Source organism: Scyliorhinus canicula, chromosome 8, assembly GCF_902713615.1.
Source record: "Scyliorhinus canicula chromosome 8, sScyCan1.1, whole genome shotgun sequence".
NCBI lineage: Eukaryota > Metazoa > Chordata > Chondrichthyes > Carcharhiniformes > Scyliorhinidae > Scyliorhinus > Scyliorhinus canicula.
Window position 1 is genome coordinate 39,494,438 of NC_052153.1, and position 23,580 is coordinate 39,518,017.

Genomic DNA, 23,580 nt, shown 5'->3' on the forward strand with positions numbered 1-23,580 from the left:
GTTCACAGCAGCTCAGATGTGTGGTGAATGATGGGGGAAGTCTGTTCTGGAGTCGGGGACCTTTTGAGCATTGTTGCTAACTTCACGTTATAATAAAACGCGGTATGATATGTATGTTTATAGCGCTGTGATTAATGATAGAGATTTGCTTTGAAAAGGTAAGGGACCATTAAATTTGCTGACACTGTGAATGTGGAAAAGTCTTCAGATGAATTTCACCACTGGATGAAGTGCTATTTTTCATTATACAGAGTTGTGATTCAGATTTTGTTTTTTAAATGATTGAAAAGTCAGCCATATTTTCAGCTTTTGATGTGAGGTGATGCATTTTGGCAGGAGGAAAATGGAAAGACAATACAAAATAAGGGGGAAAATTCTGAATGGGGTGAGGTAGCAGAGGAATCTGGATGTATATGTGTACAGATTATTGAAGATGACAAGCTGGTAGAGAGAGCAGTTAATAAACTATATAGTTACTTGGGCTGTATTAATAGGGGCATAGAATACAAGAGCAAGGAGGTTATGCTGAACTTATAGAAGACAGTAGTTAGACCTCAGCTGTAGTATTGTGTACAGTTCTGGTGCCACACTGCAGGAAGGATGTGATGCATTGGAAAGAGTGCAGAAGAGGTTTACAAGAATAATTCCAGGGATGAGAAACTTCATTTATATGGATAATTTGGAGAGGTTGGGACAATTCTCCTTTGAAAGAAGAAGGCAAAGAGGAGATTTGATAGAGATGTTCAAATCATGAGGGAGCTGGACAGAGTGGACTATTGAGCCTGTTTCCATTCATTAAAGTACCCAGAACAAGTTATCACACTTTTAAAGTGATTTGCTAAAGAAGCAAACGTGATGTTTCATTTCATGTGAGAGAAAACATTTTCATACAAAGGGATAGCTTGAGCCTGGAATGCACTGCCTGGAATTGTGGTGGAGGCTCATTCAATCAAGGCATTCAATAGGACATAGATGATTATCTGGATAGAATAAATGTGCAGGGGTGTAGGGAAAAGGAAGGTGAATGGCACTATGTTATAGGTAAAGGTAAAGTCATCATAGTCTCAGGTGACTATAGGCTGCTTTCCACTTGGGGGGGGGGGGAGAGCTGAACTGGTGGTGGTTTAACCTGAGGTTCATCACATCTCAGGTGAGTCACAAGGTTGAGAAGGTAGGCCTTCATGAATAACCTGCAAAATGCTAATTTGGAGAGATGATACAGACACAGTGGGCCAAATGACCTTCTTCTGTGCCATAACAATTCTGTGATTCTGTGATTGAAGCAGTTACAACAAATGACCTCACAGTTTTTAATCTATTCAGTCCAGAACGATTTGTGGTCCCTGCTGTGCAATGGCAATTCATTATGAATGCTTGGATGAGCTCCAAATCCCAGAAATACAATCAGCTGAGCAGGGGGTATTGATAAAGCTGTCAAGGGGACAGTGAGATTTGTTAAGATTAACAGTTTTCTGAGCTCCAAAGAAGACTATGGGTTGGATTCTCTGCTTCGCGACAATGGAATCATGAATTGTGATCGGGTGGAGAATTGGGCGTCAGCCAAATATTGTGTCTGGCGCCGGGCGCCGAACCAACCATCAATGCAATCCTTCCCTGGTATTGGTATTCAAAACCTGCATTTGCATGCATTAACGTATCATAACCGGGTTTGGCCCAGTATTCTCCAGGACTCTGTAGACATCTGGGATGGCCACTTACAAGAAACATGGACTTTCGTAAAGCCTAAAGGGAAATGTGGACAATGTAAGATTCAGGCAGGCACAGAGCCTGCATGTATATTGGTGAGCAGAGAATCCAGACAGCATCGAAACCCCCAACTGATTAGCATTTTAATAACCCATCTCCGTAAGATAAAGGACTGATACTCGGGTAACCGATACAATTCCAGACACATCGGTGCCACTCCCTTTACTTAGGAAGCATAAACAGCAAGTTCAATGACCGCTTAGGACATGCCCAGCCATCAAGGCACCCGCCCCTTTATTGGCTCAGATCGAAGGCAGTGATCGAGAACTGCCCAATTAATTGGGTCCAAACCTAAGGACCGCCGAAAAGAGCGCAACCCCCCGAGGATAAAGAGAGACACTGCCATGTGTTCGATGTCTTTTGGACCTGGCGCTCCGGCAACGTCCATCTCCAACTGCAGCACCACGACCAGAAGCAAGTCCAAGTTCAACGCCCGCTACCAGACGAATGAGCCCAGCTGAGCAGTTACTTCTCCAGACCCAGCAGATCCAAATTCGAACAAAGGCCACTGTTCCTCTGACCTAAGCCGGGTGCCTGAAGTTAAGTACAGGTTGTCATAGTTGTTACGTGTAGTTTAGCTCGTAGTGTTTATGTTGCATGTATCAGTTAATTTTGTGTGTAAATAAAGTATTATTGAACTTGAACTAATTAACTGGTTGCGGGGTCTTTGATCGATATCTGGTTGAACCTTGTGGTGGTATAATTTGATACCTGGCTACTCTGAAAGCATATCATATCAATATCTAGATAAAAGAAGGGCAACTTTATTGACTGCCATATATATATTGTGAGTAAAAAGAGCAACACCTCCACGATGCTCTGCACCCATCAGGCAGAAGTGATGCTAACACGGTTCACATATAAGTATTTAAAAATGGGACCGGGGGCAGCACGGTGGTGCAGTGGGTTCGCACTGCTGCTTCATGGCGCCAAGGTCCCAGGTTCGTTCCCGGCTCTGGGTCACTGTCCATGTGGAGTTTGCACATTCTCCCCGTGTTTGCATGGGTTTCGCTCCCACAACCCAAATATGTGCGCGGTAGATAGATTGGCCATGCTAAATTGCCCCTTAATTTGAAAAAATGAATTGGGTACTCTAATTTTTTTTTTAAATGGGACCGGAAACCATAGTTGCTGAGGGAAACGAGATAAGAAAGGTTTCCAAATCGCAATAATGGGCAAACAATTGTGCCGCTGGCCGGAGCCAGGGGCAGTAGTGGGCACTAACTTGGAGATGTGCCGTGGGTTCAGGGTGTGTGCCCCAGGATCGAACTGGCCAGGCAGGGACTGCCATTGCTCCGGCCTGCAAGGCAGCCATTCGGCTGCGCACTCTGCTGACTGCCTACCATGTCTTATAAATGAGCAGAGCAACACTGGCCATATTCAAGCCCCACCAGGCATCCCCGTGTGAACCCTCAGACCTCAGCTGATCTATCAACAGGATGGGCATGGCCATGTGCATCCAGTGGCCCATCAGTGTTACCTGCCACCCTCAGTTCACACATCCAAAGCGCTGGCCCACTGCAGGGGAAACAGGGGACAAGCAGAGCACAACCTGGACAGCGGACACATGCACCAGGGCCTTTGGTACCCTCCCTGGTACAGTGCCCATCTCAGGGCAGAGGCCGCACTTGTGTCACTATCAGTTGGCCCCCTCCACAGGACTACCAGCTATCCCTAAGCTCTGCCTGGCTACTGTGGCTCTACCCCACTCCATCTCGCCACTGGACTGGTTGTCACAGCCTGTGTTCCGCTCACAGGGCCCACAGCACACTACAGCTATGGTCCCAATGGGTGCCCACCCCCCTCACCCAACCCCATCTCTGGGCCTTGCCCGCACGCATGCCACCTAGCATGGAGGCGGTGGGTGCCACACGGCGATACCCCTACCCCATGACCTGGTGCCACCCTGCTGACTGGGTATCACATGACCCACTCAAGGAGGACACCCTCAATAGTAATAATAATCCTTATTATTGTCGCAAGTAGGCTTACATTAACACTGCAATGGAGTTACTGTGAGAATCCCCAGTCGCCACACTCCAGCGCCTGTTCAGATACATAGAAGGAGAATTCAAAATGTCTAATTCACCTAGCAAGCACGTCTTTCGGAACTTGTGGAAGGAAACTGGGGCACCCGGAGGAAACCCACGCAGACACGGGGAGAACGTGCAGACTCCGCAGAGACAGTGACCCAAGCGGGAATCGAACCTGTGAAGCAACAGTGTTTTAAAAAAAATTTAGAGTACCCAATTCATTTTTTCTAATTAAGGGGAAATTCAGCATGGCCAATCCACCTACCCTGCACATCTTTGAGTTGTGGGGGTGAAACCCACGCAAGCACGGGGAGAATGTGCAAACTCCACGCAGAGACAGGATCGAACATGAGACCTCGGTGCCGTGAGGCAGCAGTGGTACCCACTGCGCCACCATGCTGCCTTGTGAAGCAACAGTGTTAACCACTATGCTACCGTGCTGCCAATAAATAACAAAGCGGGGCGCAAGACAGTGGCCACAGAGTGTAATTGCTGGCATGGGTAGTCCCTGTTGACAGAGGCGGGTGGTGGGTTCAGAGTCTCCCCGGTGCCAGGCACCAATGGAGCCAGGCATGCGGTGTGGAAGGCAAAGTGTTGGGGGGAACTGCCAACGGGTGAGAGGGTGGGACTGGGAAGGAGGCATGAGGAGACGGAGGTTGCTACGCAACCCGAGGTCACCGTGCAGCCTGTTGAGAATGGGAGTACTCACCATGCTAACACGTTTGCCCTTTTGCCCCTGCAGAGAGTGTTCAGCCATCAATGGTTCCCTTCTGTCTGGCTGCAGCAGCCCTTGTGGACGCATTGAGGCTGCAGGCATATGAGCTGCTCGGGTAGGGCCCTGCACAACAGGAGGCTGTCCCAGAGGAGCAGGGTCAGCCGGTGAGGCTGGGGAGCAGGCTGTCCAAAAGGCCGAGGAGGAGGTGCGAAGGAGGCCACGTGTATACGATCTGCGCTTGTCCTTTGAGGACCTGCCAGACTGTGCGTGTTGCTGAAGACTCAGCTAACCAGGGCGACTGTGCGGCATGTATGCCAAATGATGAGGTACCTGGAACTATGGGTGTATGGAGGAGAACACCAATTCCCGGAGGCCGTCAAGGTGATGGTCGCCCTGAACCTCTTCACCATAGGGTCCTTCCAGGTGCTGAGTGGGGATCTGTCAGGGATATCGCAGATGTCCATACAGACGTGCATCTATATTACCGGGTCGTGAACTATAAACATTTCAATGTGGACCGAGCCCACCAGGTTGCCCAGGCAGCAGGATTTGCTGCAATCGCTGGCATCGATCACTGGATCGATGGAACACATGTCCCTCTACAGGCACCAGTCCGTGACAGAGTGCCATGAATGTGCAGTTGGTGTGGCAGTATCTGTGAAGAGAGAAACAGAGTCAACTTTTCGAGTCCAACATGACTCTTTGGAAAAAAATCAAACTGTATTCGAAATGCTGACTTTGTTTCTCTCCCCACAGATGTTGCTAGATCAGCCGAGTGTGCCCAACATTTTCTGTTTTTATTTCTGGTCTCCAGCATCAGCAGCATTTTGCTTTTATTATGTGTCTAACTTTGTTGATGTTACAAAGTTGGCTCGGGGGCTGGGGGGGGGAGGCGGCAAGTAAACTATGAAAAGGATACAAAGAGGCTGCAAAAGGATTTATACAGATTAATGGAATAACCAAGACGGTGGCAGATGGAATAAAATGTGGAGAAATATAAAATTATCTGCAAGAGTACAAAAATACCAGGGGCTGGTTTAGCACACTGGACTAAAACGCTGGCTTTTAAAGCAGACCAAGGCAGGCCAGCAGCACAGTTCAATTCCCGTACCAGCCTCCCCGCACAGGCGCCGGAATGTGGCGACTAGGGGCTTTTCACAGTAACTTCATTGAAGCCTACTCGTGACAATAAGCGGTTTTCATTTCATTTTCATTTCAAATAGGAATACAGAATAATTTTAAATGCTGAGAGACTGGAAAATGCTGTGTTCAAAAGAATGTGTGTCCTGTTAAAGGAATCACAGACGCTAACATGCAGCTACAGCATGTAATTGGGAAAACAAGTGGTATGTAAGCCTTTATTACAAAGGAATTGGAGAACAAGAGCAAAAAAATTTTACAACAATTGTATAGTACGCTGGTGGGTCCATACTCAGGGTAATGTGTACAGTTTTTATCTCCTTAGTGAAGAAAAGATACAAATGCTTTTGAGGGAGTACAATGAAGATTCATTGGCCTGTTTCATGGGATTATCCTGCGAAGAGCGATTGAGCAGATTGTGCCTATATTCCGCAGCATTTAGAAGAACGAGAAGCAATTTCATTAAAAATTATAAAATTCTTAACAACATTGATAAGATAGATAATGGGATGGTGTTTCCGTTTGCTGGGGAATTTAGAACTGGATCGACTTGGAATAAAGGGTAGGTTATTTAGAAATGTGATGAGGAGAAATATTTTCATGCAAAGGGATGTGAACCTTTGGAAGCCTTTAAAGGAGAACTGCAGATTTTTATTCAAGGCAGAATTGCGACCTAGGATTTTTGCAGCGTCATGGCGACTCCATGACACAACCAAAATTTTACTGGGAAACAAGATCTAGGCGTCTTGCCCCCATTTCCAACAGATCTTATTTTCCCCAGTACTGTGCTCAAACGAGACCTCATTTTCATTGTAGTGTGGGCCTTATCCCGCAGTCCGTGAGTTATGAATTTTTAGAATGGACATAAATGTGAGGTTATCCATTTTTGGTAGGAATAACAGCAAAAGGGATTATTATTTAAATGATAAAATATTAAAACATGCTGCTGTGCAGAGGGTGGGTGTCCTAGTGCATGAGTCGCAAAAAAGTTTGTTTACAGGTGCAACAGGTGATTAAGAAGGCAAATGGAGTTTTGTCCTTCATTGCTAAAGGATGGAGTTTAAGACTAGGGAGGTTATGTTGCAACAGTATAAGGTGTTAATGAGGCCACACCTGGAGTATTGTGTTCAGTTTTGGTCTCCTTACCTGAGAAAGGACTTACTGGTGCTGGAAGGTGTGCACAGGAGATTCACTAGGCTAATCCCAGAGTTGGGGGGGGCAGGGGTGTTGGATTACGAGGAGAAGTTGAGTAGACTGGGACTGTACTTGTTGGAATTTAGAAGGATGCGGGGGGAGGGATCTTATAGAAACATATGAAATTATGATGGGAATAGATAAGGTAGGTGCAGGGAGGTGGTTTCCACTGGCAGGTGATAGCAGAACTAGGGGGCATAGCCTCAAAATAAGGGGAAGCAGATTTATGACTGAGTTTAGGAGGAATGTATTCTCATGTATTTTCTTGTCTTTTCTTGAATTTTGTTTAATTTCCTTTTCTTCCATGTACTGAATGATCTGTTGAGCTGCTTGCAGAAAAATACTTTTCACTGTACCTCGGTACATGTGACAATAAACAAATCCAATCCAATCCAATCCAACTTCTTCACCCAAAGGGTTGTGAATCTATGGAATTCCTTACCCAGTGAAGCAGTTGAAGCTCCTTCATTAAATGTTTTCAAGATAAAGATAGTTTTTGAAGAATAAAGTAATAAATGGTTATGGTGTTCGGGCCGGAAAGTGGAGCTGAGTCCACAAAAGATCAGCAATGATCTCATTGAATAGCGGAGCAGGCTCAAAGGGCCAGATGGGCTACTCCTGCTCCTAGTTCTTATGTTCTTAAATGCTCATGAAGGGTGGATAAGATCTGTGGAGCTGTCAAGCTGCCAGGTTATTTGTATCACCTTCCCTTTAAAAATTGAACGAAAGCAGCCAGCCTGTCTGAAAGTTGGAAAAAATAGTGCTTTCACTTTCAAGAAATGCTTGTTGCCATAACGCTAAGTGCAATCATTATAGCATTTACTGCTTGACTGCTTCCATAACCTGTCATTATCATAGTGGGGTACTGTAAATTCACAGTTTGATTGACAGCTCCAAGAGGTTTCGGAGAATCAGCTGTCTTTGATGACAATTGTGAATTCAAATATTAGTTTCCATGGGGGATTAAGTACTTGAGGGAATTTAAATGTTGAATGGGTTTTATGCATGACAGTGTTTTGTTATATATAGCGTTGGTTGGAATAGATAAATAGAATTTTATTTCATCTAATCTCAGCATGGCTCCCAAGGACTGTCCGTGGTGGGTACTATTTTTGGAGGATGCAAGGGAAAATTGTACGAATGGGAGACATGGATTGGCATGCGTTAACACACAGAAACACGGAAAATAGGAGGAGTAGGCCCTTTGGTGCTTCCAGCCTGCACTGCCACTCATTATGATCATGGCTGATCATCCAAGTCAAGAGTCTGTTCCCAACTTGCCCCCCATATTCTTTGCTCCCTTCAACTTCAAGAGCTATAACTAATTTCTTGTTTGGCCTCAACTACTTTCTGTGGTAGTTAATTGCATAGGGTCACCAGTCTCTGAGTGAGCAGCCGGGGGGGGCTGGTGTAGTGGCGGGATAAGACCGATCCCACTATCCCCTAACCCCAGACGCAGATTTGAAGGCACCACAGATGCTGCCGAATGACAAGATAGGCTGGTTAAGACGTCTACCTCAGTTCCAGTTATTTTGCTCATTGAGTGCCACCTGATGCCAACCCATTCCTCTACCTTGCTTTGTTCTGCATGGTGTCATGTTCCTTGACAGTTGCTGAAATGGCACTCACGCAAGCAAGTGAGGGGTATTTACTCAGATTAGTACATAAAAATACCAGTAATAGGAGCAGGAGTAAGTCATTTGGCCCCTTGAGCCTGCTCTACCATTGAATAACATCATGGCAGATCTAATTTGTTGCATTGAGGTCACTTCCCTGCCTGCTCCCTAAAACCTTGACACCTTTGTAAATCAAAAGCCCATCTAACTCAGCCTTGAATATACTCAGGGACCCAGCCTCCACTGCTCTCTGGGGAAGAGAATTCCAAAGATTAACATCTCTCCGAGAGAAGAAGTTCTCCCTCCCCTTCATCTTCGGTGGGAGACCCGTTATTTTGAAATTTGCCCAGAGTTCTAAATTCCCCCATTCTCTCAGCATCTACACTTTCAAGCCTCCTCCAAATCCTTCATGTTTCAATAAATTCATCGCTTACTTCTAAATGCCAAAGAGTATAAGCTCAACCAAGTTCCGCCTTAAATTGGGTGACCAAAACTACAGCACATTGCTCCACGTATGGTCTCAACAATGCCTTGGAAATCTGTAGCAAGACTTCCGTACTCTTATACTTCAGCCCCTTTGGAAGGAAGGCCAACATTCCATTTGCCTTCCTAATTATATACTGTACATTCATGCTAACGTTTTAAGATACATATACTGCAGCATTCGTCAATCTCTCTCCATTTAAATAATAATCTGTGTTTCTATTCTTCCCTCACAACAACCTCACATTTTCTCACAGTATAATCCATCTGCTGATTTTTTTTGTCCATTCACTTAACCTATCTATCCCTTTGCAATCACTGTGGACCCTCCTCACAACTTGCTTTCCCACCTATCTTTGCGTCATCAGCAAATTTGCCTGCAATACAGTCAGTCCCTTCATCCAATCATAATGGGGACTGTAAATAGTTGATGCCCCAGCACTGATCCCAGTAGGAATTTTACCAGTTATCGTTTGGCAACCTGAAAATGACCCAATTGTTCTCACTCTCTGCCTCTTGTTATTTATCAAACCCTTGAACCATGCTGATTGCTCACAACACAATGTATCTTATCTGGTCTAGTAACCTTATTTTAGTGGCACTTTATCCAATGTCTTTTTGAAATTGAAACATACTACGGGAAGGATTTTCCTTTCTAGACACTAAGGGTGGGATTTTCCGGCTCAAGCAACTGCTGGGATGGTCTGGTGCTACCAACAGTCAATGGTCACTTGTTTGGGCTGCCTCATTTCCCATGGAGGAACCAGAAAATCCCAGTCTAAGTCCGGTGGAGTGTGGGAAAGTCAGCGTGATTCCTAGCGTTATTCCTACTGGACAGCGGCACGGCTGAACAGATACCAGCTTCTGCTTTTCAGCGAATTAATCATGCATCAATGAAGAGCTCAATGAATATCACGGTGGGAAGTCGCTTGCCCTGCCCTGTCATTACACATAGGGCCGAGATCTTGGCAACATATCTCAATGGCACCCGGACAGAAATTCACTCACTGCAGGCCAGGTGTTGTGGTTCAGAGAAAACTATGACATCCAAGCGAATCAAACCCTCTGCATCATGATTCAGCGAAGCCTTAGTGGGATTTTCCTTCAGGAATGGTGAGTTAGGAGCAGGAGGTTCTCCCATCTGACCAGGCTGGCCTGGCAGGAAGTCACCAGGTATGTCAGTGCCTGAAAGCCCAGAGAAGGACTGCCCTGCAGTGCTGAAAACAGATGAATGATCTGCTCTGTTTCATAAGAAGGTAAGAACTAGGAGCAGGAGTAGGCCATCTGGCCCCTCGAGCCTGCTCCGCCATTCAATGAGATCATGGCTGATCTTTTGTGGACTCAGCTCCACTTTCCGGCCCGAACACCATAACCCTTAATTCTTCAAAAAACTATCTATCTTTACCTTAAAAACATGTAATGAAGGAGCCTCAACTGTTTCACTGGGCAAGGAATTCCATAGATTCACAACCCTTTGGGTGAAGAAGTTCCTCCTAAACTCAGTCCTAAATCTACTTCCCCTTATTTTGAGGCTATGTCCCCTAGTTGTGCTTTCACCCGCCAGTGGAAACAACCTGCCCACATCTATCCTATCTAGTCCCTTCATAATTTTAAATATTTCTATAAGTTCCCCCTTCATCTTTCTAAATTCCACCGAGTACAGTCCCAGTCTACTCAACCTCTCCTCATAATCCAACCCCTTCAGCTCTGAGATTAACCTGGTGAATCTCCTCTGCACACCCCCCAGCGCCAGTATGTCCTTTCTCAAGTTAGGAGACCAAAACTGAACACAATACTCCAGGTGTGGCCTCACTAACACCTTATACAATTGCAACATAACCTCCCTAGTGTTAAACTCCATCCCTCTAGCAATGAAGGACAAAATTCCATTTGCCTTCTTAATCACCTGTTGCACCTGTAAACCAACTTTCTGTGACTCATGCACTAGCACACCCAGGTCTCTCTGCACAGCGGCATGCTTTAATATTTTATCGTTTAAATAATAATCCTGTTTGCTGTTATTCCTACCAAAATGGATAACCTCACATTTGTCAACATTGTATTCCATCTGCCAGACCCTAGCCCATTCACTTAACCTATCCAAATCCCTCTGCAGACTTCCAGTATCCTCTGCACTTTTCGCTTTACCACTCATCTTAGTGTCATCTGCAAACTTGGACACATTGCCCTTGGTCTCCAACTCCAAATCATCTATGTAAATTGTGAACAGGATAAGTGCATCATCTACTCACTGGAAACTCACACTCTCAGAAGAGGCATCAGGCAGTCTAAGGGTTAAAGCCTACAAGGATGTTACACATGACCAGCAGATGGGGCATCAACACTGAATGTCTGCCAGCCACATTAAACTCACCATCTCATTTATGTTCTTGCACAAACAGTGTTTTAATCCCAAACTCTGGAGGGCTCAGAACATGCAACAGACATGCCAACTTCTGCATTGTTCTTTCTCCCATTGTGCTCCCAGTCAATCAATCTGTCTTTATGTAGGGCAGGAACACACATAACAAAAAAAGAGATACACGACCAGCAGGAGAATCTCTGATTTAAAGATCAGACCGCAGAGCTTGACGGGGAGGAAAGGGACGATTTCTGCCTTGAACGATTGCCTCCCCCAATAAGCCATTGAGGTTGCAGCTAATATATCGACAATATCTGTGGCCTCATCAAGTCAGTGATGTAATGTATGAGCCCGCCTAGTCAATCACTAATATCTTTCTTTTCTCTATTCCATGTACCAGTGAGAAAAGAGGGATAATGTCCTCAAGAAGAAGAAGAAGATTCAGCTCTAGACCATCTCTGAGGAGGAAGCAGAATTATCCTCAGATGAAGAGCCATCGCTGTATTCGCCCTCCAACAGTGCGGATGCATGCATTGTGGGACCTAGTTCTAGAGTATATTGGGTTCACAATCTGGTGATCACCTCACAGTCACGTGTCCACAGCAGGCGGAGGCAGGGCCAGCCGAGGTATCTGACACCAGGAGAACGGTTGGAGACCAGGCCTCTTCTGATACCAAGTGCAATGATTGACTCTAAGAGACATGTTGGAGATGTAGAGACTCGGGTCCAACATCAATCTAGCGTGGGTGCATTCTAGCACTGGCCAAGGGTTAGGGGAGCAGGCACTTCAACCTCACTCCAAGTGCCGCTTCTCCTCAAGGTGTCTGGGAGGGGTTATCAGTTGCCCAAAGGAAGGGCTCAGTCAAGAACCATGGGAGCATACATCTAGGACACTCGAAGGGTGCCCTGATGCTCCACCTCCCCTCTGCCAGTGACCCCATTTTCTCCAGCAGATCAGACCAAGGAGGATGTACCTGCATCAGAGCAGTCAACCCTTAGCAGGCTGGAGCCCTCAAGTTCTCAGGCCAGCAAAGGATGCCCACCAAAGCCATCTTAGACAAAAGGGCATAGCAGTCTGCCCCCACCTCTGCTGCAGATGTTGGGGTCGCACCTAGCGGTAACAGCAGGATAAGAAAGATGAAGATGTTTTGAATGCACTCGGGTGGCACAGGGGTTCACTCACCTCATATACATTTCACTTCTGCAAATATATGTTGCATTGATCCTTCTCCAAGTTTCATCAATTCAACTGATATCCAAGTTGATTCAATGTCCCGCGGTCATTTAAACTTCAAAATGTGGTCCACCCACTCCCCAAAGAACTCCCATCTGGATCTTGAGCTGTATATCTTCTCACAAAATCTCACCACATCTGCAACATCAGAAATTGCACATCACCTGCAAAACTGATGATGACCGCTAGAACTGTCAGCCTTAAATCTCAGGCAGATATGTTTTGGGCTTTGGAGAAGTGCCCATTAAAGTTCGTAATATCTTATTGCTGTTGCACTAATGTCTGTTGCTTGTGGATGGCACAAGTGGTCGTCGTGACTAATATTATAATCGTTTCTCCAACATGCAGTGTGCAATGGCATTTACTTTGGACAAGGCTGTCTGGCCTGCCTACAGCATGTGTCTCGGCAGTGGGAGACGGTCCGCCTTTGACTGTTGGATCTTCTGGTCCCACTGCTGTCAATGGGATTTCCCAAGGAATCCATGGTGGGAAACCTGCTGTGTGGGAGGGGGGGGGGGGGGGGGGGGGGGGGGGTAGCCAACGGGACCGGAAGATCTTGCCCTTTATGACAGTGAGGTCATGAAGAGTTCATGTCAAGCCTCACAGGCTTTCATATCTCCCTGTTTAACGCTGAATATCATTCCATGCTTAGCTTCCACTCTCCCATGAATGATGCTGAACTAGGGAAGTAAGGATCAACCGGGAAACTTACAAATATCTGCAAGAGCGGAATGAGTGTGTTATTTCAGAGGTGCGTGCTCATATTAATGAACCTGTCTCTTTACCTACAACCATCTTACATTGGACCTTCATAGCTGCTTAGCAGGGCTTTGAACACACAGCACATAACTCAACATGAAATTAATTGCATGACACATGCATTCATTGACTTAGGATGTATAGAATGGATTGGCCTTTGTGAACTGGACCATGTTGAAACCTGTAATTCTTTGGATTTGCAAATCTTCTAAGTCCTCAGCAGGGTCTATGAAGGAAAGATGTTATCACATACTGCTGTGTGAATAATAATTCGGCCACATTTCTTCCTAATGCAAAGGTCATCCAGGACAGAAACTTGTCAGGCTACCGATCATTGCAGGTTCCTGAATGTTTTTAAGGAAACAAACCATTGCCATGGTGAGGCACTCTCTGTGAGGAGAATGTCAGCAAACGTCACAGCTTTGGGTGTATGATATGGAGTTACAGGTCAGCATCCTGATCTCACTGGGCTTTTGGGGGTCAGTAGCAGTTTGATACCTCTGCGTCATGCATTGATAAGAGCTGGCAGTGGGACAAATGGAGTTTTTTGGGTGCTGCTTCCTCTTGAGATATCCAAGCGCAAAATATTAAAGAATAGTATGTGAATTTGGCCACCATGCTGAGCTGGTGTCATACTGTTATGACTGCACCCACCTATGATTTGGAATTTAAGCCGCTTAAAAGTTGCTCTGCTCACTGACTTGGTGAGGCCACAGCTGAAATTACTGCACTATATTGCGTTCATAGAATCAAATTCATAGAGCACCCAACCCAGGCCCACTCACCTGCCCTATCCCGACAACCCCACTTAACCTGTACATGGCTGGACACCAAGGGGCAACCTTTTAGCATGGCCAATCCATCCGAGCTGCACATCTTTGGACTGTGGGAGGAAATTGGAGCACCCAGAGGAAACCCACACAGACTAAAGGGACAATGCTGGATAATCTCAGCAAGTCTGGCAGCATCTGTAGGGAGAGAAAAGAGCTAATGTTTCGAGTCCGATGACTCTTTGTCAAAGCTTTGACAAAGAGTCATCGGACTCGAAACGTTAGCTCTTTTCCCACCCTACAGATGCTGCCAGACTTGCTGAGATTTTCCAGCATTGTCCCTTTTGTTTCAAATTCCAGCATCCGCAGTAATTTGCTTTTAAACCCACACAGACATGGGGAGAATGTGCAAATACCACACAGACAGTCACCCAAGGCCAGAGTTGAACCCTTGTCCCTGGAGCTGAGAGGCAGCAGTGCTAACCACTATGCCACTATGCACTGTGCTGGTGCATAAGGATTTGCACTAAGGGAGTGCTAATCACATTCCACAGTGGCCACATGCTGCCAAGGATAATCTCCTTTCCAAGAGTGATCCTATAGTTTCTGGCAGCATATTGTGACTAATGATATTTTTTTGATCATTGTGAGATATTTTACCTTTCTTGAGATGTTCAAACTGAGTGCGAAGGTTTTGGGACATCGCATGCATTTAAAGCTGCAGTAAACTTGGATTGTGAAAATTTGTCATTGGCTTATTACTCTTAGACTCTTCTAGCTATGAGGTTGACACAGGCACAGCTGCCGTTTCGTGCCTGTGCAATGGCATGCTCATGGGGCTCATCTGAATCTTTGACCTCCTCGGAGCCATCCTCCTCGGCCAAGGAGATCTCTAGTTCCTCATTGTCAGGCAGCACATCTCCTTTTGCAGAGAAACATTGTGCAACGTGCTGGAAATAGCAATGCTGCGGGCCACTCTGCAGTGAATCTTGGAGTGTCCCGCCTGTCCGGTCCAGACATTGGAAAACCACCTTCAGGGTGTCAATACCTGGCTCTATTAAGGACCTTGTGCTGTATTGTATCTCTTCTCAGCTGCACTATGTGGCCAACAAATGGGTGTCATCAGCCAGGTCTTCTGAGGATATCCTTTGACTCCAATTATCCAGACATCGAGGTTGTCACTCAGCTGTGAGTGAGTCAATGTCTAAGAATTGAGAGAGTTCCCTAGGTGCCTAGTACAACATGCATAAGCTGCCTTCTGTGGTGTGCGATTGGTCCTGTAAGCTGCCCCACGACAGTGTTTTCCTCTATCACTGGTCGCTACAAAAGCTTGAACTGAGGAAAATGTGGTCCTTATAACAAACAATTGCTCGGCTGCTGTCATTTTTATGTGGTAGGGCAGGGTTACAGTGGCTGACCTTGCCTGTCATGATGTCTGTGACTGGGGGGTGGGGGAGGGGGGGGGGGGCACCAGAGGCTCTGCTTCGATGAGCCATATGGCTTTGGCCCTAAAAAATGAAATTTTAAATGAATGCCACTGATGGCTTCTCTCTTGTGGCTTTTGGCCTGCCTCAGCACCGCCCACCTTTTCTGATCCTTTAAAAGGACTGCAGCCAGGGAGGCCGCCAATTAGGAGGCCACCTCCAGAAAGATTGAGTCATTAAGTGCGCTGGCTAAGGACCTTCATTGGATTCCGACTTTGGTGTCCTTAAAGCAGTGAGAAAATGCTGCTTAAGATAATCCCCTGCTCCCTCATTATACCTCACAAATGAATGGTTAGCAGAAGAAAATACAGATTTTCATATTCTTGGTGTTTCATAGATTATCATAGAATTTACAGTGCAGAAGGAGGCCATTCGGCCCACTGAGTCTGCACCGGCTCTTGGAAAGAGCACCCTACACAAGGTCAACAGCTTCACCCTATCCCCATAACCTAGTAACCCCACCCAACACTAAGGGCAATTTTGGACACTAAGGGCAATTTATCATGGCCAATCCACCTAACCTGCACATCTTTGGACTGTGGGAGGAAACCGGAGCACCCGGAGGAAACCCACGCAGACACGGGGAGGATGTGCAGACTCCGCACAGACAGTGACCCAAGTTGGAATCAAATCTGGGACTCTGGAGCTGTGAAGCAATTGTGCTATCCACAATGCTACCGTGCTGCCCCTAATTTTGTGTTAATTGCGTTAATGTAATTTGACCTTGATTTATCTCAACTGTGCAAACACACAAGTTGACATAGAGCCTTTTACAAATAGCTTTGTCTCTCCTTGGTGGAAATGCCTTTTATTTTCAGTTGCTATGCATATTTATTACTGCCATAATTTCTCTTGTATCAGATTCCTAATGTAATATTTAAAATGATGATTTGCTCGGATTGCATTTTTAATCTTTGCACCTGGCCCTGTCAAGCTGCGCACTGACACTTTAATTTATAGATTCCCTGAAAGACTGTGTAACTGCAAAGGCAAGGCTGTGAAAAAGCTCATTCGTTATTGATTTGCAGAAACTTTCTTTGCAACCGTCAGGAACGACAGTAAATAAGATGACTTACAGACCGGACTGGTTTCAAATTCAAATTTACGGCTGTAGCCCCCATATCCTGCTGCTGTGCGAGCTCGTATCTGGAAGATGTACACTGTGGTGGGTTTCAGACCATCAACAACAATCTCGGTCTCTTTAGATTTAATGATGGTGTAGCTGGTCTCCTGGGCCTTGGAGATAATGGAATACAAAAGTGAGCACATTATGGGATGAACAGTGAGCCAGCACCTTGCCTGTCATTTCACACACTGCTGTTACAACTTGTCGATTATTACCTATGTACGACTACTCCAATTAGTACACGTGCAAAGGATCCCAGCTTTTATGTGCACTGGTCACCATTTCTTCAGCATCATCTGAAAATAAAATTCCAATTGCAACTGAGTAGAGGTGTTTATCACTGCAATAGTCACTCCTTAGGATGATTTTTTAAAAAATAAAGCAATTTTTTGGCCCCTACAAAAGACTTTCTTTGTTTTTTCTGTGGACCAAACAAACACTTCTTGAAGTCAGTATCATAAAACACAAAACCTATGACCAAGGTATTACTCCATAACTGCAGGGCCTCACGGTAGCATGGTGGTTAGCATCAATGCTTCACAGCTCCAGGGTCCCAGGTTCGATTCCCGGCTGGGTCACTCTGTGTGGAGTCTGCACGTCCTCCCCGTGTGTGCGTGGGTTTCCTCCGGGTGCTCCGGTTTCCTCCCACAGTCCAAAGATGTGCGGGTTAGGTGGATTGGCCATGATAAATTGCCCGTAGTGTAAGATTAATGGGGGGATTGTTGGGTTACGGGTATACGGGTTACGTGGGTTTAAGTAGGGTGATCATTGCTCGGCACAACATTGAGGGCCGAAGGGCCTGTTCTGTGCTGTACTGTTCTATGTCTATGTCTATGCAGAATTTATCATAGTCCATGAATAGCCCGATTGTTGTATATTAACGGCCCATTTTCGGCAAGATGTACAACAGTAAATCTTATGTATTGTGTTAATTAATAGAGTAGTCTTGATGTTCTCTAGGTCAAATAAATACATTTAAAAAGGTGTGTGGAAAACAAAACTGAGTACTAAAGTAGCTGGAATTTCTGAACTCAGAGGGGGTGAAATCTATGGAGGACCAACGCAAAACGAGTGATAGCAAATCAGTAGCATGCCATATATCACTTCTGATTTTCTTTTCCACTCAAAGATTTTTTATAAAACTGCGATTTATAAACTGAAAAAATAACTGAGAAAAGTATGGCTATAAAGTATGGCTCTAAAAGTTTTCTCACATATCTTCGTGTGGATTCTTACTGCCAGCGTCTCATAGAGCACTTCCAGCACCAAAGGGGACCATTCGGTCTATTTGTCACTGTGCCGACTCTTCGTTGGAGCTGTGCACGTTCCCCATAACACCAATTTGTTCCTTCAGTTATTTATCCAATTCCCATTTGAAGATTATTCCTGAATCTGCTTCCACTGCCCCTCCAGACAAATACGCTCAGATCGTAACCTGCTGCGTAAAAAATATATATTTGCTCGCGTCGCTTGATTCTTTTGCCAATCACCTTAACTCTATATCCTCTAGGTAAATCTTAAATGTTAATTTTTTCTTTACTTATCAAGCTGAGGAACCTTATTCGTTCCATTTGGGGTAACCTGTGAACACACCAAGCGTTCTGAGGTTAGTTCAGGTTAACCATGGGCTGAGCAGAACTCCCTCAATGGGGTAGGTACCTATGCCTTTGCTGAAGGTTGTTAACTAATGGCCCTAGGTCATAAAACCACAATCGTGACAGCTAGCACAGAAAAGAGATTCCCATCCCGTTGGAGTGAATAGATTTCCACTCTGCCCTGTGGGGGGAATGGTATTTTAACTCACTGCACCATCTAGTTTAATGAGTAATTATTGTTCACTGATTAATGACATAATTGAAACAGAATATGCACACTGTTAATCAGGAAGCAGCTGTTTGCAAGATCAATACAAGTGCAAGGCAAGAGAATCGATTTTTGTATCTGCAGCACCAGTCATAAGACAGGCCTGCATTTTACCAAAAGCAAAGTCGCTAGCCTCAATATTAAACCACTGCACCGCTCCATCACCGCCCCCACCCCCAACTGTTGCTGCCAGTTTCTTGGTAGCGAGTTTCTTGGTGTGGAGAGGAAGGCCACTTCATTAACATATTTAAATCAGTGCAATTAGGAGCCTGATTTAAATTTAACCACTGTCACATGGGTTTCCTAAATTCCAAAAATAAAAGTGAGACAAGAGCTGCAGAAGGTAAATTACATTTTGCAGTACTCTTTGTGGACAACGAACAGCAAGAGTGCTCCCTCTGGCACCTCAATGAAGTCTTCAGCTTAATCTCTGCCAATGCCATCCTCCCTCTTGCCACAATCATAAGCCCCAAGTAGCGATGTCTGTCCCATGCTATGATCACAGCTGACAACCTCTCCATGCCCCAAACTCCGGCCTTCTCTCCTGCCGATTGCTTCTATTTTCCCCATGCCAATTCCTTGGCCCCTCTCCTGATTGCCTCTCGCCTCTCATTCCAGCAAGTTCCAATCTCTGGTCCCCCTCCCTTCCATCCGCCTCTCCTTGTTAGCCCTGATCTCTAGCTTTAAACCCTCCTGACAGCGGGGGATCAGCCTCAAGGGCCCCCAGCTGACAACTCCTGTTGTTGGTTTTCCTGCCTGGCAGCTGACCAGGCTGTGAGTTTCCACTGGGGGAGGAAATGGAAGAATAAATTATAATGAGGTCCTGCCAGTCCATGTCTCTGGCCTCCATACATTCCCCAGCCACTTCTGCACTCGCTGCACACTCCCCACTTCACCAGAAATATCAGAGGCATTTGCTTCAGGAATCTACTTGGCATTTAAAAATGAACAGGAACAAGGATCATCCCAGTAACAATGGAAGATTCCAAATGAATTGCCTAACCAGTCAAATATCGCATAGATCTTTGACTTCTGCTCCTGTCCACCATCTGAAGGTTTTGTTTTACCGGCAGAAATCTAAAAGTTTGCTGACATTATTCTGTGTGCATGGTTTTCCAGAGTTTTTACTCCCTCGTCATATGTTAAACCAGTGAGAAATGGCGGAAGGAATATTAGGGGTTATTGTAATCTCTTTGGCTAGACACTTTTAGATGCCAAGGAATTAAAGACCTTGCAATCATCTTACCCATATGCCATTATTGGTATCAGAATCTGTATTAATTAATTTGTAACTTTACCCGTGAAGCAATAATTCAGTGACAGTGATTATTAATTATTGATCCAATACCAGTGATCATCAATTAGCGAAACAATACCGGTGTTTATCAAAAAATCTATACCAGTATTTAGCATCGAGTAAATTCACAGGCACACAACGGAAATGAGGAACAGAATTTTCTTTTTTACCAGTTAGTATATACCTTTTCGTAATATTTGATCTCGTACTCCAGTATGATGCCATTGGGCCGGTTTGGCTCCTGCCAGGACAAGGAGATGCTATTTTTCGCGACCTTCTTCTTTTTCACAACACTAATTGGTGAAGGTGCTATAAAAACATAAGTAAGGGAAAGCATATTATTGACCCGCAGTTAAGAAAAAAACCCACTAAATTTACTTTTTGCTTGGTTTTCAATTTGCTGGAGTCACATCAGCTGAACAGTAAATTAACTCAAAGGATTACTGAGTATTTTGCTCTGTGCTTTAAGAGCAAACAAAAATATTTGATTGTAGCATCTGTAACCGTGATGAAATGGATAAGATCTCACATTTCCTCAAAATATTATGAAGACCACATTGTAACAATTTTTCCTGGTACAATAGTGTATGGTAGTTTGGGAGCTATGAGAAGGAGCCTTCTCCCATGTTATACAACATTGGTCAATATTTCAAAATGAAAACTGTCCCAGTACTCAGGCTTGTAAAGTTCATCCCAATGTATATAATGCATTTTCACCTTACAAGTTGTACATGTTTCAGGAGATATAGGGCAGTAATGTCCTAATTCCAGGGCACTGTATTTGGGGGGCACCCCAAAGATGCAGCGGGGAAACCTCCACCCCCTATCCCATTGCACTCCTCCTCCCCTCACACCCCGCCTCTTTCCTAGCAATTTCTTGGGAAGTGCAAACTTCCGATGGACAATTGGCCTGCATTGAGAACCATCTGAAAATCTGACTTAAATCGCAAATGTTGAATAGTTCTGATTATATTACATCAATAGTTACCAAGAAAAAGTTCAAAAAATTAAAACCACTTCTAGCTTCTGGATAACTGTTATGCAGACCCACATCAAACTGACATGGGATTCCCCCCCTTACTGCCACCGCCCCCCACCCTCCCCCACCCCCCCCCCCCCCCCACCCAGGTAACTCCCCCCTCCCCGATTACCCAGCACCCCCTGACTCCTCCCCATTGGACTTCCCCCACACCCAAGAGATTACAGCCCCTGATTGGAACCCTCTAACCACAGGATTCTCCCCCACCACCACAGGGACACCCCACTCCCACCATTGAACCAGAGGGATGACAGCCCCTCCTCCACCCCCACCACCACCACCACTATCCTACGCACTTACCTTCAATATTCACCTTCTCCCTGCCTTGTCAAGGACCTTTAAACCTGGCTAGACATAGAACATAGAACAGTACAGCACAGAACAGGCCCTTCGGCCCTCGATGTTGTGCCGAGCAATGATCACCCTACTCAAACCCACGTATCCACCCCATACCCGTAACCCAACAACCCCCCCTTAACCTTACATTTTAGGACACTACGGGCAATTTAGCATGGCCAATCCACCTAACCCGCACATCTTTGGACTGTGGGAGGAAACCGGAGCACCCGGAGGAAACCCACGCACACACGGGGAGGACGTGCAGACTCCGCACAGACAGTGACCCAGCCGGGAATCGAACCTGGGACCCTGGAGCTGTGAAGCATTTATGCTAACCACCATGCTACCGTGCTGCCCCATTTAAAGCTACCTGGTTTGCAGCAGCGAGTACTTACTCATCTGCAAATCTAGAGCCCTCGATGCTAGGCCCCACGTAAGCGCTGCCCAGATCTCACCTGGCCTGAGTCGGATGTTCAGACAAGATAGTATGGGCTGAATTTCAAGGTAAGAGCTTGCAAATGAAGTGGCAATCTGACTCAATACCAACTGTGGTAGTATGACTAGGGGTATTATGGTACCTGAGAGTGTGAGCTGCCATTGGTGCAGAGGACTCGCTGCCCATTGGCCCAGGTATGTCGTGCCTCTCAGCCGATTGGCTGAGAGGAAGGTAGCTCCGCCAACGAGGCGGGGTATAAGAACCAGTGTTCCCCGGCAGTCAGCCATTCTTCTGCACGTCTGCTGCCGGGTCACTCCTTGCGTATTAAAGCCTATCGTTCGGACTTTATCTACGTTTCGTGTCCATTGATTGTGCATCACCAAACCATTGGACGTTACAGCCCAGATCAGAAATGTGAAGTGTTTGGTCACACACACAGTTAAAGCAAACATGTATCTGTACTCTTTTCAAACCCTTTCGAACACGTTTTTTCTTAATTAGACTGAATTTCCGATATGGAACTATGATTTTCTTATTACAGACATTTTTAACCCTTTTAATTTCCAAAACAGAAAGCAATCTTTAACAAACCAATGGCTTGGTGCATGGAAACACATCATGGCCGGGATTCTCCCCTACCCGGCGGGGCAGGGGGTCCCGGCGTGTCGGAGTGGCGTGAACCACTCCGCACCTTTAGGGGCCAAGCCCTCACATTAAGGGGCTAGGCCCGCGCCAGAGTGGTTCCCACTCCGCCGGGTGGCGCCAAAGGCCGTTCACGCCAGCTGGGGCCGAAAGGACTTCGCCGGCTGGCGTAAGTCCGCGCATGCACCGGAGCGTCAGCGGCTGCTGACGTCATACTGGCGCATGCGCAGGAGAGGGGGTTTCTTCCACCTCCGCCATGGTGGAGGCGGAAGAAAAAGAGTACTCCCACGGCACAGGCCCGCCTGCCAATTGGTGGACCCCGATCGCGGGCCAGGCCACCGTGGGGGCACCCCCCGGGGTCAGATCGCCCCGCGCCCCCCCCCCCCCCCCCCGCAGAACCTGCCTGCGCCGCCAATCCCGCCAGTCAGGTAGATGATTTAAACCACGCCGGCGGGAGAGGGCTGTCAGCGGCGGGACTTTGGCCCTACGCGAGCCGGAGAATCGCCGGGGGGGGGGGGGGGGGGGGGGGGGGGCCGCTGACTGGCGCGGCGCGATTCCCCCCCCCCCCCCCGCCAAATCTCGAGGGCGGGGAATTCGGGACACGGTGGAGGCGGGATTGATGCTGGCTCCGGGCGATTCCGCCCCATGATCTTTTATTAACCTGTATAAACCAGGAACATTGCAGCATTGTTTCCTGATCTGTGCTCTATATGAGGCCAAAAAACGAGCTCGAGTCATATATTGTTGCTCACTCTCCTGCTGAAAATGGAAAGGATTTGGCTGTGATCGCCATCCCCATCCCACCCCCAAGATTGAATATTGAGGTGGTCTTCATTATTGTGAACAGTGGACAAGATACTGGAGGATAGTTAATATCCAAGGAACTCTGTTTCAGCATGAATCTGTAACATAGAAATACTGCATTTTTAAGTAATTTCTGACCTTGCACTGGTTAATATCTGCAATCAAAAAAAATCCAAAAGAAAGCGATTTATTTTATGGCGGTGTGGTGGCAGCGCCAGGAACTCGGGTTGAATTCTGACTTCAGGTGACTGTCTGTGTGGAGTTTGTATGTTCTCCCCTGTCTGCTTAGGTTTCCTCCGGGTATAGGGTGCAGTGGATCTACCCAGAATCGATGGGGCGAAGGGCCTCCTTCTGCACTGAAAGGATTCCATAATTTTCTGAGAAGGTTAACTTGTTTTTTAATCCATACCAATTCTCCCCCCTCCTCTGAAGAATGTCGGGGATATTTGGGTGGTCGGGTCAGGTCGAGGGTGGTTG

General features: G+C 46.3%; 1 protein-coding gene across 3 annotated transcripts in view; it reads right to left on the reverse strand.

Moving 5' to 3' along the window:
• The window catches only part of LOC119970184 (ephrin type-A receptor 5-like), a 430,626-nt gene that overhangs the window by 103,833 nt on the left and 303,213 nt on the right, over positions 1–23,580 (reverse strand). For all 3 annotated transcript variants that reach the window (XM_038804402.1, XM_038804401.1, XM_038804403.1), the window contains exons 6-7: positions 20,028–20,152; positions 16,634–16,793 (exon numbers count right to left, since the gene is read on the reverse strand). In XM_038804402.1, the coding sequence (XP_038660330.1) occupies positions 16,634–16,793; positions 20,028–20,152 (285 nt within the window). The remainder of the gene's footprint in view (positions 1–16,633; positions 16,794–20,027; positions 20,153–23,580) is intronic.